This window comes from Gopherus evgoodei, chromosome 2 (genome assembly GCF_007399415.2).
Source record: "Gopherus evgoodei ecotype Sinaloan lineage chromosome 2, rGopEvg1_v1.p, whole genome shotgun sequence".
In the NCBI taxonomy this organism is placed as follows: Eukaryota; Metazoa; Chordata; order Testudines; family Testudinidae; genus Gopherus; species Gopherus evgoodei.
Genome location: NC_044323.1, coordinates 152,560,225 through 152,578,542, shown reverse-complemented (window position 1 = coordinate 152,578,542; position 18,318 = coordinate 152,560,225). Strand labels below are relative to the sequence as shown.

General features: G+C 44.6%; 1 protein-coding gene across 2 annotated transcripts in view; it reads left to right on the top strand.

Annotated features, from left to right (window-relative positions):
* ANTXR1 (ANTXR cell adhesion molecule 1) overlaps positions 1 to 18,318 on the top strand; it is a 194,068-nt gene that overhangs the window by 132,532 nt on the left and 43,218 nt on the right. For both annotated transcript variants that reach the window (XM_030551979.1, XM_030551980.1), the window contains exon 17: positions 7,433 to 7,513. In XM_030551979.1, coding sequence (XP_030407839.1) covers positions 7,433 to 7,513 — 81 coding nt within the window. The remainder of the gene's footprint in view (positions 1 to 7,432; positions 7,514 to 18,318) is intronic.

Here is an 18,318-nt window from a genome sequence, read left to right as displayed (position 1 = left end):
GAGGGTTGCCCGCAATAACGAGGGGGGGCACACAGGGGAACAGCTCCCTGCCCCAGCTTACCTCCGCCCTGCCTCCTCCGCTGAACACACAGCCCAGCTCTAAATCTCCTCCAATCAGCGCTGCAAGCCTGGGCAGGGAGGAGAATTAGAGCAGCGCCGACCGTGAGCTGGGGCGGGTTACTCAGGCAGGCTTAGTTTTCACAGGAAGTGTCCCCAGGCAGGGTTAGCTGCCGGGGGAAAGGGGGAAGTCTCCCCAGGCAGGGTTAGTTGCCATGGGCGGACTGGGGGGAGAGGGGTTAGCTGTCACGGTGGGGGAGGTAGCTGCTGCGAGGGGGGATCCCCAGGGGGAGGGCTGAGCTAGCTGCTGTGGGTGGGGGGGGGGTTAGCTGGGGGTGGGGTGCAAGGTGGAAGTTTCGCCTAGGACGCGAAACTTCCTTGCACCGGCCCTGGCAGCTTGCCCATCCGCTGGGGAGGGAATGCCCTGCAAATGCTCTCTGGCCGACTTAGAGCAGCCTCAGAAGCTAAGGGTCAGATTTTCATTTATGCCAAGGCTGTGGCAGTACAAGACTGTGGAACAAACTCCCACAACAGCTAAGGACCATCCCAAATCTCACAACCTTGCACTCCAAGTGCTGGGGGCAGTTCTCTGACTTGCCTTCCCTAAGATAAACACAGAGCAGCAGGTAGATTTCAAACCAACTAACAAAAAGACCGACCAAAACAAACCACTCAGAAGGGGGTAAGCGAGGGAACGAACCACATGGGACAGAGGATAGCCATGCTGCTTAACGTATGTCTGGAAGGTGCTCACATACTACAGCGATGAGTGGCTTGAGCCCATCTGTAGAACAGACTTTATCTAGTTATTAATCTCCACCACACCCTCACTGGATGACCCCCAAAAGACAACATATGCAGACGGAATAACTGCATCCAAAACTTTCCCTAAACACAATCCACGAGAACTCAGCAGAAAAGAAGGAACAATTTTTGGGAACTTGATGATCTGCTACAGCCCTTCCCCTACAATCAGAAAAATTTCCAGCACCCCACTCTGCTCTTGGCAAAATCTTTTCCTCGGACAACATGAACGTACAGAGATGAATGTGCATTGTGTCATGCAGGGAAGTGCTCACATCATCACAAAAGCCAGAGGCAGGAAAGACCTATTAGGTAATTGAGTCCATGTACCCAGCCAAAGCAGGATTGCTAACTCGAGTGTATCCCTCAGTGCTTTTTCCAGTCTTCTTTGAAAATAACATCACCATCCACTGTTCCCTGTGGGGGAATATTCCACAGACTCATTGGCCTCACCCACTGGAAATGTCTCCTGTGTGTTCATCTTAAATATTCCTTCATCCCAGTGCTCAAAGTGTGCACAACTCCATTGGCTAAACAAGATATACTATTCCCTCTGGTTGTATTACACTGCTTAAAATACCTCCTCACTCAGTGGATGAAAGGTAAATAATGTGCGTGTTGCAATCTAATAACAAAAAAAAGTCCTCATAAAGCAGAACACAAAACCAAATCTTAGGACCAATGTTTGAGGAAAGTTAAGCAGGAAATTCACATTTAAGGGATGATCATCTCTCTTCCTTTGCATGTGATCCTTCGCTTCACACAGTCGCACAAGCACTATCCTTCACTCAGGATTTCCTGGGTTTTGTCACTTTATCTGATGGAATTTTTCTTCCTTTTACATTTGCTTCCATAGGAGCGTCTGTCCAGTAGGTGGATTGCCTTTAGTTGAGAGTGGATATATTGCAGCTTGAAATACCCTGGACTTTAAGTGCTGTCAGACAGCAGACTTTAGTGTTGTTACTTATTTGGATGGTACCAAATGGATTCTCCTCCCCCCCACACCTTAAACATTCTTTCAAATGTTTAAAAATGTATCAGCTGTATAATCCAGTGGATTATTTGATCATTACCTGTTCTGTTTATTCCTTCTGAGGCACCTGGCACTGGTTGCTGTCAGAAGACAGGACACTGGGCTAGATGGACCCTTGGTCGCAGGGGTGCCCAGAGGATTCAGGGGGCCTGGGGTCTTCGTCGGTGGGGGGCCCCCACCGCTGAATTGCCACCGAAGACCCACCCTAGGACCCACTGCCGAAGTGCCAGAGGGACGCCCCGCCGCGGGTCTTTGGGGAACTTCGGCGGCAAGTCCCAGAGTGGAAGGACCCCCCCGCTGCCGAATTGCTGATGACGACCCGGAGCGGAAGAAGCTCTGGGGGCCTGGGCCCTGTGAGAGTTTTCCAGTGTCCCCAGACCGAGTGAAGGACCCCGCTCCAGGGACTCCAAAAAACTCTTGTGGGGGCCTGGGGCAAATTGCCCCTCTTGCCCTGCTTGGTCGGACTCAGTTTGGTTGTTTCTTTATGTTCTTATGTTCTTCAATAATCCAAGGAGCAAAGCAAAACAGTTCAGTTAGAGCAGTTTGCTGATCTCTTTGCCCAGCTGAAAGGGAGAAACGCAGCAAACTAGAAAATTCATTATTTGCATAGCTCTGAACTCCAGTCTACCCCACTTCCTCCAAACTCATGATCCCTGCTGTCCTTATACAACCTCTAGCCCTCTCTGCTTTTCTGAGCTTCCAGTCTGGCCCTCTGCTCCCATACTTGTCTTCAGCTATACACCAAAAAATGTTCTTTCCTCCACAAGAAATTTATTTATTTATTTGGAAAACTGAATATTTTCAGCCAAAAATTACACCTTTCAGTTTTCAGATGAAATTTTTTAGGTTTTTTGGGTTTTCAAAAACTAAAAAAAAAAGATTCTTTATTGGTAAAGTCAAATTTTTCCACTGAAAATTTTTTCAAAAATGAAAACTTGCATTTTCTGTGTGTGTATGTGGTGGTGGTTGAGGGAGGGGGAATTAAAAGTTCCCACCTGCTCTAGTGTGAAAGTTGCCAGCAAGATAAGGATAAGATCATCTGAATTGGCTCTCTCTTTAGCCTTGCGTGTTTGTGCAGTCCATGTCTAGAAGGATTCCAGCAAAGGGGTTTCTACTGATTTCCCTGAAAAACTGTTCTACACTTTGTTGGTTCTCACTATGAGAACTTTTTTTTCTGATATCCAGCTTAAATTGCCCTTTATTTAATTTCATTCCACAACAGTTAAGGTCATTTCTAGGCCATTATTATTATAATAATGTCAGAGTACCCCAGCCACAATCAGGGCCACATTGTGTTAGGAGCTGTACAAATGTAGACTAGACAACAAATTCCCGCCCTAATGGGCCAGATAGCAAATGGGTCTGATCCTGCTCTAAGCCAGGGATATTTTGGACTGAGGTTCTTTCCTGTCTCAAGTTATTAACTAGTAAAAAGACTGGAATGGTCTTCAACCATCCACAGAGGAAATTGGTTCCCCTGGAAATACATTGCCTGGTGCACAGATAAAATGTACTGGATATTATTGACAAAGGTGTGGTACTGCTGGCAGCTATTCAGTTAAACACAAGCAGCATCCAGGATTGACCATAATTTTATTGCAAATGTCTTCAAACATCCTTCTGTAGCAGTACCCAAAAAAATCCAGTATCGTGCATTCAGGTTCAATTGGCAGAAATGCAGAGAATGTTTGATAAATATGCTAGGTATACCTCTTTGCTCTTCCATTCTGCTGGAAATTAAAAATTCCAACATGCTGCACTCAGGAAAACGCTTCTTCAGATCTCAGGGAAGCTGATTCATTTTTGGGAGTGGAAGAGTGGCCCCTTATAGAAGGAACAGGAAAAACATTACAACAATACGGGGAATCCCTGGGCAGTGAATATATGTTTCTGAGCACATTGTGCTGTGCACAGCTGTATACTTTTTCTGGCCTCGTTAAACTCTTCTGCAAAACAACCACAGTATTTGCCTCTTTTCTCACTCCCTCATTCCAATCAGAAATAGAGGAATGCCTTATTGGGATTGCACAGATGAGCTACAAAGGCAGGAATTCCCACATGTCAATCTGTCGCCTCTAACTGGGAGCTGCTCAAAAGCATCCTGTTGAAACTGTTTTTGACAGATAATTGGGTTTTAGACCAAATGATATATTTTTTTAATTTATTTTTTATGCACAGAGTGTCTACTTTCTGTGGAAAATTTTGGCTTTTTATCATAAAACTGAAAGGCCAAAATCCAAAAATTTTCCATTTTCAGCTACAAGCTGAAAATTTTTGTTTTTCAATAGAAATTTGACATTTTCTGCAGAAAAAAATATTTATTTTCCAATCAGCTCTATTTCTAACAATTCCCCCTGTTGAAATCCTTCAGCTAGATGTGAAATTACAATCATGCATAAGATTTCTCTTTAGCTAAGGCCAAAGAAAGACCACACAATGAGGTTAATTGCTGCTACAAACAGTACTACAGCCTGAGGCTGATAGCTTTGGGGAGACTGAGGCCTGGTCTACACTATGCGTTTAAACCGATTTTAGCAGCGTTAAACCGATTTAACGCTGTACCCGTCCACGCTACGAGGCCCTTTATATCGATATAAAGGGCTCCTTAAATCGGTTTCTGTACTCCTCCCCAACGAGAGGAGTAGCGCTAAAATTGGTATTACCATATCGGATTAGAGTTAGTGTGGCCGCAAATGGACAGTATTGGCCTCCAGGTGGTATCCCACAGTGCACCACTGTGACCGCTCTGGACAGCAATCTGAACTCGGTTGCAGTGGCCAGGTAAACAGGAAAAGCCTCGCGAACTTTTGAAGTACATTTCCTGTTTGCCCAGCGTGGAGCTCTGATCAGCACGGGTGGCAATGCAGTCCCAAATCCAAAAAGAGCTCCAGCATGGAGCGTACGGGAGATACTGGATCTGATCGCTGTATGGGGAGACAAATCTGTTCTATCAGAGCTCCGTTACAGAAGACGAAATGCCAAAGTGTTTGAAAAAAATCTCCAGGCTACACAGTGCTGTGTGACAAGTGTAACGGAAAGCCAAAGAATCAAATGGACGCTCATGGAGGGAGGGAGGGGGTACTGAGGAGTCCAGCTATCCCACAGTCCACAGCAGTCTCCAAAAACGATTTGCATTCTTGGCTGCGCTCCCAGTGCCTGTAGGTTCAAACACATTGTCCGGCGTGGTTCAGGGTATAGCTCGTCAATTTACTCCTTCCCCCCATCATGTGAAAGAAAAGGGAAAGAAATCATTTCTTGACTTTTTTCAATGTCACCCTATGTCTACTGAATGCTGGTGGTAGACGCGATGCTGCAGCAGTGAAGAGCAGTATCCACTCTCCTCCCCTCCCCGGTGGCAGACGGTACAATATGACTGCTATCCGTCATCACCATCAGCCTGTGAGTGCTCCTGGCTGGCCTCAGGTGAGGCTGGCCGGGGGCGCCTGGGTAAAAATAGGAATGATTCCTGGTCATTCCCAGTAGATGGTACAGAACGGCTGGTAACCGTCCTCATCATATCAACTTTACACTTTCCTGTGTAAAGAAAAGATTCTGTACTGCCTGGACTATCATAGCAGCAGGATGCTGGGCTCCTCTCCCCCGCACTGCTTAATGTTCTGCCTGGACTGTCATAGCAGCAGGAGGCTGCCTCCCCCTCATTTTATCTCACCAAAAAGCCACTGTTTCTTATTCCTGCATTCTTTACAATTTCATGACACAAATGGGGGGGAGGGGACACTGCCACGGTAGCCCAGGAAGGTTGGGGAGGAGGGAAGCAACGGGTGGGGTAGTTGCAGGGGCAACCCCCATGAATGGCATGCAGCTTGTCATTTCTGCGGGATCTGACATGGAGCAGCTGTACTCTCTGATACACTGGTTCTCTAGTACACTTGCTCCATATTCTAGGCAGGACTGACTCTATTTTTAGAAACCATAAAGAAGGGATTGACTCGGGGAGTCATTCCCAGTTTTGCCTTTGCGCCCCTGGCTGACCTCAGCCAGGGACACCCATGATAGCAGCAGACAGTACAGAACGACAGATAACCATCATCTTATTGCCAGTTTACAATGGCAGCAGAACGACTGATAACCATCTCTGCTATCATGCAAAAGCAAATGAATGCTGCTGTGTAGCGCTGCAGTATCACCTCTGTCAGCGACATCCAGTACACATACGGTGACAGTAAAAAAAATGCTGAACGGGCTCCATGGTTGCTGTGCTATGGCGTCTGCCAGGGCAATCCAGGGAAAAAGGGCACAAAATGATTGTCTGCCGTTGTTTTCCCGGAGGAAGGAATGAGTGATGACATTTACCCAGAACCACCCGCGACAATGATTTTTGCCCCATCAGGCACTGGGATCTCAACCCAGAATTCCAAGGGGCGGGGGAGACTGTGGGAACTATGGGATAGCTATGGAATAGCTACCCACAGTGCAACGCTCTAGAAATCGACGCTAGCCTAGGACCGTGGATGCACACTGCCGAATTAATGTGCTTAGTGTGGCCGCGTGCACTCGACTTTATACAATCTGTTTTTCAAAACCGGTTTATGTAAAATCGGAATAATCCCGTAGTGTCGACGTACCCTGACACTGAGGATACAGGAGTACAAGGTTTTGAAGGGTGTTTGTGATTGCTGGAAAAAGTCACAGACACTAACTTGGCATAAGGGACAGAGCTAGAGAGACATGAGCACACGAGCTTTGGTAACCTGATATTCTGTTACCAATCTGCAGATAAAATGAAAGATTAAATGCGTTTCCATATAGCACATTGTCATGACCAAGCTCTCTTAGAGAGGATGGATGGTTGGATAAATAGTTTTTCATTCTCTACTCCATTAATGAATCCCAGGCAGATTTTTTACATATATCACAATGCAACCAACAGACTGATCTGTGTAGCAGAGTGGAAGCAGTTAGAATCAAGTTGGCACTGCTAATAGGAAACCCATCACTACTTACAAACCCACTACTCCATCCCAGTTAATGAAGAAAAAGAGGAATTGGTGGGGAATGTCATGTATAAATGCACCCAATCGGTTTCCTGAATTTATATAGCATTTTCACCAGTAACCTCAGCAGAGATTCCAGGGAGTGAATGGACATGGAGACCCCTCAACCCAACCTGGTCCCCATCCAGCTTAGATTTAAGGCTGAGCGATGAATGGGGAAGTTTGCACTAGAACTGTGCATGCTTTAAACACCCTTTCAGGTATTTAAGTGGTCCGTAAGATTTGAGGGAGATTTTCAAAGGTACAAATGGAAGTTAGTCACCCAGCTTCTGTTGATTTTCAGCAGGACTCAAGTGCCTAATTGCTCTTTGAAAACTTCATTTTTTGAATCCATAGTAAGTGTTGATAGAGCTGCTGTTGAGAGAGGACATCACACTCCAAGACTGATCCAGCACCTTTCACAAGCACAGCATTCAGTTTAATCAAAATAGAGGTCCGAGCTGTACTGCCTGCGAACTAAGCTATTCACCAAACACTTGTTGAGCCTATTGAAAATAATTCACTGTATTTCTTGTAATTGCAGGGCAAGTTAGATGCTCTCTGGGTCCTGCTGCGAAAAGGCTATGATCGTGTGTCTGTGATGCGCCCACAGCCTGGAGACCAGGTACTGTTCCTTTTATAACATTTATTGTACTTAAACAAAAACAACACCCGAACCCACAAACTTTCCAGGTCCCTTCTCCAGGGGGACTGAATGGTCGTGTTGCTGGGAAATGTCTGTCCCTTTTGTTATATACCAACGTGCCATCTCAGAAACAACCTTAGCCACTTGCATGAACTTTGTTTGCAACTGATTTCAGAGTAGTGGCCATGTTAGTCTGTGTCCACAAAAGGAACAGGAGTACTTGTGGCACCTTAGAGACTAACAAATTTATTTGAGCATAAGCTTTTGTGGGCTACAGCCCACTTCATGGGATGCATAGACTGGAACATACAGCAAGAAGGTATTTATACATACAGAGAACATGTAAGAGGCCAATCACTTGAGATGAGCTATCATCTCTGATATTCATATGCAACTGAGATTGATAAGGGTTCAGATTCCTTTGGCTCAGAGCCCTGTTGACACGGTTAAGTTATATGGATCACATTGCAATAGCAATTGTCCATCTATGCAGAAACTATCAATCTGATATTGTTCTGCTGTTACAATTTTATGGCCACTTTCAATTAGCTAGAGCCTTGGATGCAGAAGTTAAATGTACATGCACTTCTCATTGCTCAAAGACCTAGTTCTCTGTCATAAATTCCAAGGGTGAAATCCTGACCTCATTGAAGTCAATGGCAAAACTCCCACTGACTGTGATGGGGCCAGGATTTCACTCCATAATTTTAAAGTCAATTGGAGTTTTTCCTGTTCAGGGATTGGAGGTTGAGATCCAGGTTTTGTGTGTCTTAATTTGGAACCTCATAAAGCTGTTGGTTCTCCAATATTAATTTCTAGCAGATGAAAAACCTCTCCATAATGGAAGGAGATAGGCATGAAATGCAGTGGGGTGGAGTATCTGTTCTCATGTTTGCTCTGTCTACAGCAGATCCTGGGCTCACAGCTTCATGAATAATTAATAGTATAGAATAGAAGGAAGGAGCACATATAATAGATCTACATCTATTCATGTGTTCTTATGATTACACACGTTTTCTGAGAATGGGAGAGTAAAATCCATTAAAATCAATGGACTTGTGTGTCCTACTTGAAGGTGAAAGGAGAAATGGTACAAGCTGAGGCACCAATACCAATGTTAACTTTTGCATTTCACGTATGAATTGTTTTCTATTCCTATTTTTCTTCTACTAAAACACACAGATTCATATGTGTAGTTTATATTCTAAAACACATATCAGAGTACATACAAAACATGCAATATGGGCAAGCTGATAAAATTGTAGAAACCATAAGTTCTGCATTTACTGACTTCTTGTGACTTAAACTGTGAAAACTTGCAACATTAACAGAGCACTATGGTAGTCTGGGAGTGTATCTTTATATGCGTGTGCTTGTCTACATACACTCACATAATTATATGTCTATCTATAGCTAAATCAGCATAACTGAGTCATCTGTGAATTGTACTAATTATGTATACAGTTGGTAGACAGGGGGGGCAAATTTATCCCTAGCATAAATCAGCTGAGTGCAGCAGTGTTCAGCAGGAACATATTTGGCACATTTTGTTCATATTGGTGTGTAGCATTCAGAAGATTTCAGGAAACTCAACTAGACAAGAAACAGTGCTAACAACCATGTCATATTTTTGGTATTGATCCATAGTTCTATAATATTTGGCTGCCTATATAGTTTTCCATTGGCTGCCAAACCAGTTGGGGGGTAGGGCGTTTCTGAATAGAAGTATTAATACTTTCTTCCTTCAAAGGTACTTGGTCTTGTACTTTGATAAGCTAAAACTACGCTAGTTGAAAGATTCTGCCCTCAATTACACCTGGGAAAATCCAGAGTAACTTCACTGAAGCCAACAGAGTTAGTAGTGATCTACATCATTATAACTGAGAGCAGCGTCCAGCCTTCCACATGCATAGGAATGGTTATGCTGGCTCAGACCAATAGTACATCTAGTCCAATATCCTGTTTCTGACAATGGCCGGTGCCAGATGCTTCAAAGGGAATGAACAGAACGGGGCAATTCCAAATGATCCATCCCCTGTCCCCCAATCCCAGTTTCTGGCAGATGGAGATTTAGGGACACCCAGAGCATGGGGTTGTATCCCTGGCTATATTACCTAATAGCCATTGACTTTATCTCCATTGAACTCCGTGAATTTCTCTAATTCTTTTATGAACCCCCAGTTATACTTTTTGCCTTCAAAAACACAGCATTGATCCTGCTTTTCTTTTACTGGTTTTGCATCCAAATAAGTCCATGCAGTGGAGCAACTTATCTAGACAGGGACACTCTGAAAAAACAGTCCAAATTAACTAAAGGTGTGAATTCAATGAGGATTACTTAAATCACATTAAACCCCTGTGTAGATGCTGTCTTTCGGAATTAAAATGGCCTTAATTTGGTTTAGTTTAATTCACTTGCAATAAAGAACAAAAAGACAGTCGCTGCCTGAAAGAGCTTATAATCTACGTCGTCTTACCTAGCAGTACATATGGCCCACTCCTTGGCGGCATTTCCAGTTGTGCCAATGGGAGCTGAGTACAAGAACTGTAGGCCTGTTATGGGCCTATGGCACGTCTGTGGGTATTTTATAGGCATTGCTGCTCTGGCGCTTTATCGAATGCTTAGTGAAGCCTGCGAGGCCATTTCCTGAAGTTCGTGCAAATTTGCTACATTTTTCAGCTGCAGGCTGAACCTAAAGTGAGGGGGAAATAACCCTAGAACTCATATGTTGAACAAGTGAGAGCACAGTAGATGTTGCCACTTAGAGAAAGTGTAATTGAATTAATGCAAAATAAATTATCCTGCTTTGGGAGTTTGAGTACAGTGACTAACAAGGCAATCAGAATTAGGACTCGAGGGTACATGTACAAAGCAAAAAAAAAAAAACTGAAAAAAAAAAAACCTATAGCAGTGAGTCTGAGCCTAGGGTAATTGACTCAGGTTTGCAGGATTGTGGCTAACAAATAGTAGTCTAAACGTGTAGGCTTGGGTCGAGGCCTGGGGTCCGAGACCCTCCCACCTCGCTGTGTTTCAGAGCCCGGATTCCAATCCAAGCCCAAACATCTATACTGCTATTTTAGCCCTGCAGCACAAGCCCTGTGCACCCAAGTCAGTTGGTCCAGGCTTTGAGACTTGCTATCATGGGTCTTCTTTTTTTATTTTGCTGTGTAGACCTATGCATGGGCTCTATGGCCACTGACTCAGTAGATGATCTGGACTAGAGCAAGTTGTTTACCTTCTCTGTTCATCAATTTCCTCCATCAGCAAAATTGTGAGGTTCATAACACTTTGCTGCTTATAAGAGAGGTCTGAAGCTGTGAGATCCTCAGACAAACACCCTTGTAGTGTGAAGGACTATAATGTTTTACCTTTGGAGGAAGAATGGTTAAAGAACTGAACTGGAAGTCTTAAAACCGGGCTTATATTCCTGGCACAGACATCCTGTGGGACCTTGGGCAAATCCCTTAACTTCTCTTTGCTTTCCTCATATATAAAGTGGAGTTGATGATAGCTACCCCACCCAGTGAGGCTAAATTCACTCAGGTATGTGAGGGGCTCAGAGAGCACAGTAAGATGCCAGTTCAATTCAATTTTAAAAGCATATAATTAAAAATTATTTGTAATCAATTAATTAAAGCCAGTGAATAAAATAAGCCCTTTGAGATCTCTTCGGAGCTCCCTCTATTGTTCTCTGGTCACTTTTCCAGTGGAGGAAGTGGAAGCCGACGTTATAAACCCAGCACAGTCTAGGTTACCTTAAGGTTAGCTTCTTTTCGTGGGCTGGCCCAGCACACATCAAACACTAGCTCCCCGCCTTGGTATGATTGGCCCCCCAGCGCCGAAGAGACATCCAGCACGAAGGTTAGTGCTGAGTTGCTTGGAGTGGCAGTATGGAAACAGCCATAAATCCAGGCTGCAGCTCTCTGTGCCTCCCAGATACCTAAATACAGACGTACCCCAGAGTCGGTGTTAATCATTTATATTCCCTAAAGACAAAAATAAAAAATAAAATTCCCCTTCTCAAAATGAAAAATGGGGAAACCCTACAGAGGACACACAGAAGTTCTACTTAACCAAATAGTGTGTTTTCTTTGCAACACATATCGCATCACAATGACATGAAATTTCCATGGATGTAAACAAGAGTCCCATGGTCAGGAAGGCAGGACAGTTATGTGGTCAGGAGTCTGGCTGGAGAGCTTTGATCTGGTTTCTTCCTTTGAATCACAGTCCTTACATCAGGGATAGCTCCCCTTCAGTAGTGGCCAGGGAAGATGGTACATCCTGTCTGACATTCTGTTTGGCATTTTCATGCAATTGTTTTTTTCAGCTGAGGCCACTGTTTTAGCATCATGTGTATGCACAGAGCCATATGGCCACACCTTCATCCACCCCCGTATACTTCTCCACACAGTCACCATAACACGCACAGTTCCACACACAGACACCCCACATTCACCCACCCACCCAGACGCGCACCTCCCCAGACAGACACCCACACTCTCAGAGTCATGGGGTTTTTCAGCACTAAACATTAGCCAGCATGGTAAGGTTGAGAGATTCTTCCTGGCATGAGTAAATTGGGCTGTGGCAAGTAATTACCTTTGGCTGTGGCATTGATTGTGAGTAAGACACTCAGACCAGCCAGTGCAGTGGTGGCTAGCAGCAGCAAGGATGAGCTCTGTTCTTACCAGGTTATGAAATCTTTGGCACGGCTTGGTGATTTGCAATCATGGGGTATTTCACAGAGATCTATATGACGGATTTGTTTTTTATCCTGTTTTTGTCCTTTGTGTTCACAGAAGGGGCTGGTACTTGAATGCTCCAGCCAGCAGGTTAGTAAACAGACCCAGGCTTCTGGCATCAATGATTCCAGGGGATTCTTGTGATTTTAAAGCAGAGCCACAGTTGGTTTGAAAGGGCAGCCCTGATACACTAGAGCCATGTGTAAATGCTGGGCTTTGCTAGCTTCAGAAAGCAGGAAACTCTCAGGGCTTAGCGCTACTGCTGCATGGGGCAGGTCAGCTGCTGGCTTAGAAATTCTCTCCTGACCCTCCTACCCTCCTCTAAAGGACCCCCCCCCTCGCACTCCCGTGGATCAAAGCAAGTGCGATATAACACAGTTTCACCTATAACGTGGTAAGATTTTTTGGCTCCCAAGGACAGCGTTGTATCGAGGTAAAGGTGTACTTTTGTCCCTCATGTCTCCAGGCAGAAGCTCCCTATAACCAGACCTGGGATTTCCACATTGCATTGCACTGAAACCGTTCACATATAACCCTATCAACAAGAGTTTCACCAGACCTGAGGTCCTCATCTGCGGCTTCCTTTGTAACTGCACACTCCCTAGAGCTGGGCGCCCCACAGAACATTCAGTGGGGATGCTGGGGTCCAGACCTGATCTTTATAACTGAGCAGATCCCCCAAATCCAAATGCTCCCAGGCTTGGGAAGAACTCCAGTTCTGATACAAATCTGAGACGGGACCCATCTCTCATTATTCTCATTGGTCTGCCGTCTCCTCCTACCCCATAATGAAAGCAATGGCATCCCCACTTCCCCCTCTGCACCAACTGATTCTCAGAGCAGTGCTGCATATTTTCATCTGCCATGCCACTTCGAGACATAGAATCAGTAGCCTCTTTCATTGCTCTCCAGTCCGGATGCTATATAGTGAGCATAGGCAGCGCAGGCTTGGTCAGTCAGTCTGGGAATGTGATAACTAGAAAGCCCCACAGGGTCTCTTCTGAGTCCAGTAGCTTCAAAATGGATCCATTTTATATTCATTACCACTGAATCCTGTCTTTCCTCCACTAGGAGAAACGCTGCACAGTGTATTGTCAGGAAAGGCTTAGATAAGTATTTGGAGCCTCGCAGGCAAAAGGAATAGCTTGTAAAGAGCCACTTGAAATATGCGGACAGGAACCCTTGAACATGTGCTATTTCTAAGAGCTACAAGGGGGCCCTTGTGAAAGCAATTTGCACCTTATTTCTCTCCATTTTCTCCTCCTCCCAAAAAAGAGTTGATGCCCAACCCCTTGGTGTAGCTACGTTAATACACCCACTCGGTCAGCATAAAAGTATAAAGCTAAACAAATAAAGTAAGATGCAAAGTAACTGAAAAGAATCTCAGTTTATTTTGGAAGCTGAAAAATGGACTAGATCCCAGGATAACACCACTTTCATACAAACAGTGCCTTGAAGGAATCAGTTCCTTTAAGCACTACCAGTCCATGAGCAGAGTGCCTCATGGTTCTTGCTTCAGCATTGCATTGCACAGTTATTACTGTTTACAGTAGAACCTCAGAGTCATGAACACCAGAGTTACGAACTGACTAGTCAACCACACTCGTCATTTGGAACTGGAAGTACGGAATCAGACGGCAGAAGCAGAAACAAAACAAAAACAAAAAAGGAAATACAGTATAGTACTGTGTTAAACAGAAACTACTAAAACAATAAAGGGAAAGGAGCATTTTTCTTCTGCATAGTAAAGTTGCACAGCTGTATTAAGTCAACATTCAGTTGTAAACTTTGGAAAGACAACCGTCATGTTTTGTTCTGAGTTACAGACATTTCAGAGTTACAAAAAACCTCCATTCCCCAGGCGTTTATAACTTTGAGGTTCTACTGTATTTATGGTGACTCCTGCAGTGTGCTAGGTAGACATTCAGGAAGGGCTGGTCCCTGCCCCAAGGAGCTCACAGCATATGGCTGTGACAAGTAGGCATAGGTTAGAAGAAAGAGAACAAGTAGGCAATAGGTATGGAAGTCAACTACAGTAAGGGGTCCAGTGGATAACATAGTTGGTTAGGAGACCTGGGATCCATGCCCACTTCTGTTACTGAACTGCTGTGTGACCTTGGGCAAGTCATAGCATCCCTCTGTGCCTCAGTTCCCCCCCTTTTTTCTATTTAGATTATAAGTTTTGGGGGGCAGGGACTGTCTCATACTAGAGCTATGGTTTCTTCACTGCAGAGCAGATGTGGCTTGTGCATAGGGATAGCTAGCTAGTGATGGCTCTATCAGTACAAAATCCTGGTGGAGACAAGGCAGGAGGGTAATTTTTATTGACCTTGATGTAGCTAGTTGAGGTCAACCCTATACCTCCACCTGGGGTTTCCTTAGACCAACTATATTGAGGTATAAACTACCTATGCTTTGTCCCCAACTAGGATTTTACACTGAGATCTCTCTACAGCTAGCTATCTCAGTGCAAAAGCCACACCCTTCTTGCGCAATGCCAGCCTAGGATCTGGGTTTGTACAGAGCCTTGCACAATAGGGCCCTCATCTTGGCTGGGGTCTCCTGGTGCTGCTGTAATACAAACGACAAAGCCTTCCAGTTAAAGTGGGTTCTGTGATAACCATAAGCAGCATGTCAGAAGAGGGACATAAATATGGCCAGGTATGTGTGGATGCACAATGAGAAGGAAGCGGAGTGGGGCCTGGGAGACAGCAGCACCTGGGCTCTCCTCTGAGTTCTGCCCTGTCTCTCCCTGTCAGTGCTCCTGGAACCAAAGTGGCAGAGGTCAGTATCGAAATCAGGTCACCATACATGGAGGATCCTTTGGGGCAGTGAGTCAGAACTGCCAAGGGGACTTAGGCTCAGCATTGCAATGCCTACCACTTAGGCGTCCTGGTGCCTAGTGGGCTCTGCTGCCCCAAATCAGGTGCTCAGGCTCCTTATACAATGCATGGGGAGAGTTAAGCACCTAAGAATGGGATTCTCAGAAGTCCGCATGCTGAGTGGTGAATGCCCTAACATTAAGCTCCAATTAATTATATAATGAAATGGCTTCAGTATCTGCATTATTCAGAAAGATAGCAATCTTATGTTCATCTCCCTTATGAGTAAATTCTGATGCCCTCAGAAATAAATCAAATGCTTCTTTAAATGTTTCCCAGTTTTCTGCTGCATTTCTCAACGTCTTTAGAAATGTGGGAACTCTTAATTGATCCCTCTTATTTCATTCAAACTAATTTTTCACTAGTTTCCTTCTTCCAGTTTTTTTTTATCACAACCTTCAATCCTGATACCATATGCAGTTTTATATCCAAGTAATCCACTAGTCTTAATAATCAGTCATTGCTAGTAACTTAACAACAGGTTAACATATATACAGAACATCTTAACTCCAGTCAAACTATCAATTCCTCCACTTTGAACTTTAGAGTACAAGAAGTGGGGACCTGCATGAACACTTCTAAGCTTAATTACCAGCTTAGGTCTGGTATGCTGCCACCAGCCAGAATTTAGTGTCTGGCACACTTTCTGTTCCCCCAAAACCTTCCCTGGGGAACCCAGACCCAAACCCCTTGGGTCTTAAAACAAGGAAAAATTAACCATCCCCCTCCTTTTCCCCCCAGACTTTCCCCTCCCTGGGTTGCTTTGAGAGGCTTCACACCAATCCAAACTCCTTGGATCTTAAAACAAGGAGGAATTAAGCTTCCCCCTCCTTTCCCCCCACCAATCCCTGGTGAGTTCAGACTCAATCCCTTGGATTTTAAAACAAGGAAGAATCAATTAGGTTCTTAAAAAGAAAGCTTTTAATTAAAGAAAGAAAAAAAGTAAAAGTTATCTCTGTAAAATCAGGATGGAAAATGCTTTACAGGGTACTCAGATTCGTATAGACTAGAGGGACCACCCCCCCAGCCTTAGATTCAAAGTTACAGCAAACAGAGGTAAAAATCCTTCCAGCAAAAAGACACATTTACAAGTTGAGAAAACAAACATAAGACTAATCTGCCTTGCCTGGCTACTACTTACAATTTTGAAACATGAAAGACTGATTCAGAAAGATTTGGAGAACCTGGAATGATGTCCCGTCCCTCTCAGTCCCGAGAGCGAACAACGAACCAAACAAAAAGCACAAACAAAAACTTCCCTCCACCAAGATTTGAAAGTGTCTTGTCCCCCTATTGGTCCTCTGGTCAGGTGTCAGCCAGGTTTACTGAGCTTCTTAACCCTTTACAGGTAAAAGAGACATTAACCCTTAACCATCTGTTTATGACAGCTAGTAACTTAACAACAGGTTAACATATATACAGAGCATCTTAACTCCAGTCAAACGATCAATCTAACCCAAACCCAGCCGCCTCCTCCCACTGTCAGCTCCCATACCCCAGAGATCTTATTCATTCTATTTAGGCCACACTCACCCCACAGGTCAAAGGGAGTTAAGCGCCTGAGTCTGCGCCAGAGAAAAGAGCCTCTCTCAGCTTAGGATTCAGAAGCACGAATCCATTCCTGGAGTTAGGCAACTGAGCTGTGTCAGCCCTTTCTGATAAAAAAGAAGGACATGCCACCCTTATACCCATGGATGTGGGAGACGTAAGTTCAAATCTCCCCTTTGCTAGAGTCAGAAAAGGAACTTGGGCCCTGGCTTTCTTCCTCCTAGTTGAGTGCTCTGGCTATTGTGAAGAGGAGAGGGGCACCGTCTCCCATTACTTTTTATGGGTTAGGTGTGCTCTGAGAGCACCTATCAGAGTGAACCCTGCAGGCAAGATAAGTGGGGGAACACTTAGTTTGTGAATCTTCGCAATGGCTTTGCGATGCCCACTGGCAGACAGGTAGGTGCCAAGGAATATTTGGCACCTACAGGGCAAGGCAGCAGCTGTACAGGGGTTTGGAAGAGCTAACACTTGGACTTAGATATCTAAGTGACACTTAGATGCCTCCGTCCCTTTGTTGATCTAGCCCTTAGTGCCAGATCCAAAGCTTGCTGAAGTCAATGGAAAGACTCCCATTGGCCTTGACGGGCTCTGCTGTGGGTCCTTTATCTGCCCATGAAGGTAAGCATACTAGCCTCTCATGGGGTTGTGAAGTGTGATTACTGTTAGCAAGGGACTGTGAGACTCCTGGATGGAAGGCACTGTAGAACTACGGCAGGGCTCAGCATTATTACGATGTGCATATAAAACCGACAGACCCCAATCGTCAGCGGCAGGATCAAACCTGAAACCTCTGGAGCTTAGTGCCTGAGCCTCTACACATGAGCTAAAAGCCAACTGGCTCTTAGCTAAGGCTGTAGAGCAGACTCATTTTTACCTCTCTCTCTCTCAGTGGTCTTAGTGCCACTGAGAGAGAGACGGAACACCGCACCCAGAAGGTGTGTGGGTTACACATAAATATCAGTGATTATCAGAGCTCAGTATTTCTGGAAGTTGTCTTTTTGTCTAATGGCTCATTGAGACTCTGCCAGTTGACATCAGTTGAGGATCCAACCCATAGTATTTATCTCTGCTTTGACAGGTCATACATCTAACTTTGTATCCGCAAGAACGAAATGTGCAGCAAGTCCTTGTTTACAATAGCAAGGGTCTTTCTGACGTGTGTTTTTCATTGGAAAGCAAAAGGAAAAGCGAGGGTCAAGCAAGACCTGTTCTGAATTCACTAGGAGAAGCTGAGATGCACAAAGAGATTGTGAAATGTTTTCCTCAGTGTCAAACCTGGAAATGGTCTGAGGTTACCAACAGACACAGCTGTTTTTAATAAGGCAAGGAAGTCAGGGTAACGTGGGATTCCTGTGGTCTTCTTGCATTCTAGAGAGACTAGGTTTGCATTTTTGTCTGCATTAATGAGGTTATTTTTATAGTCAAAATATCATCAGATGAGATTTAAAAAAAGAAAACATTGGGCCCTTTTATAATTCTGGATGAGAGCTCTCATTAGTGCAAAGGATCCTAGTAATTATAGTGGCACCCACTAGTGGCACTTGAAAGTTGCCAGTTGAGTTTTCATGTTTTTCAGGAATTTAGAAGTCAATTATAAAAATGTGTCTG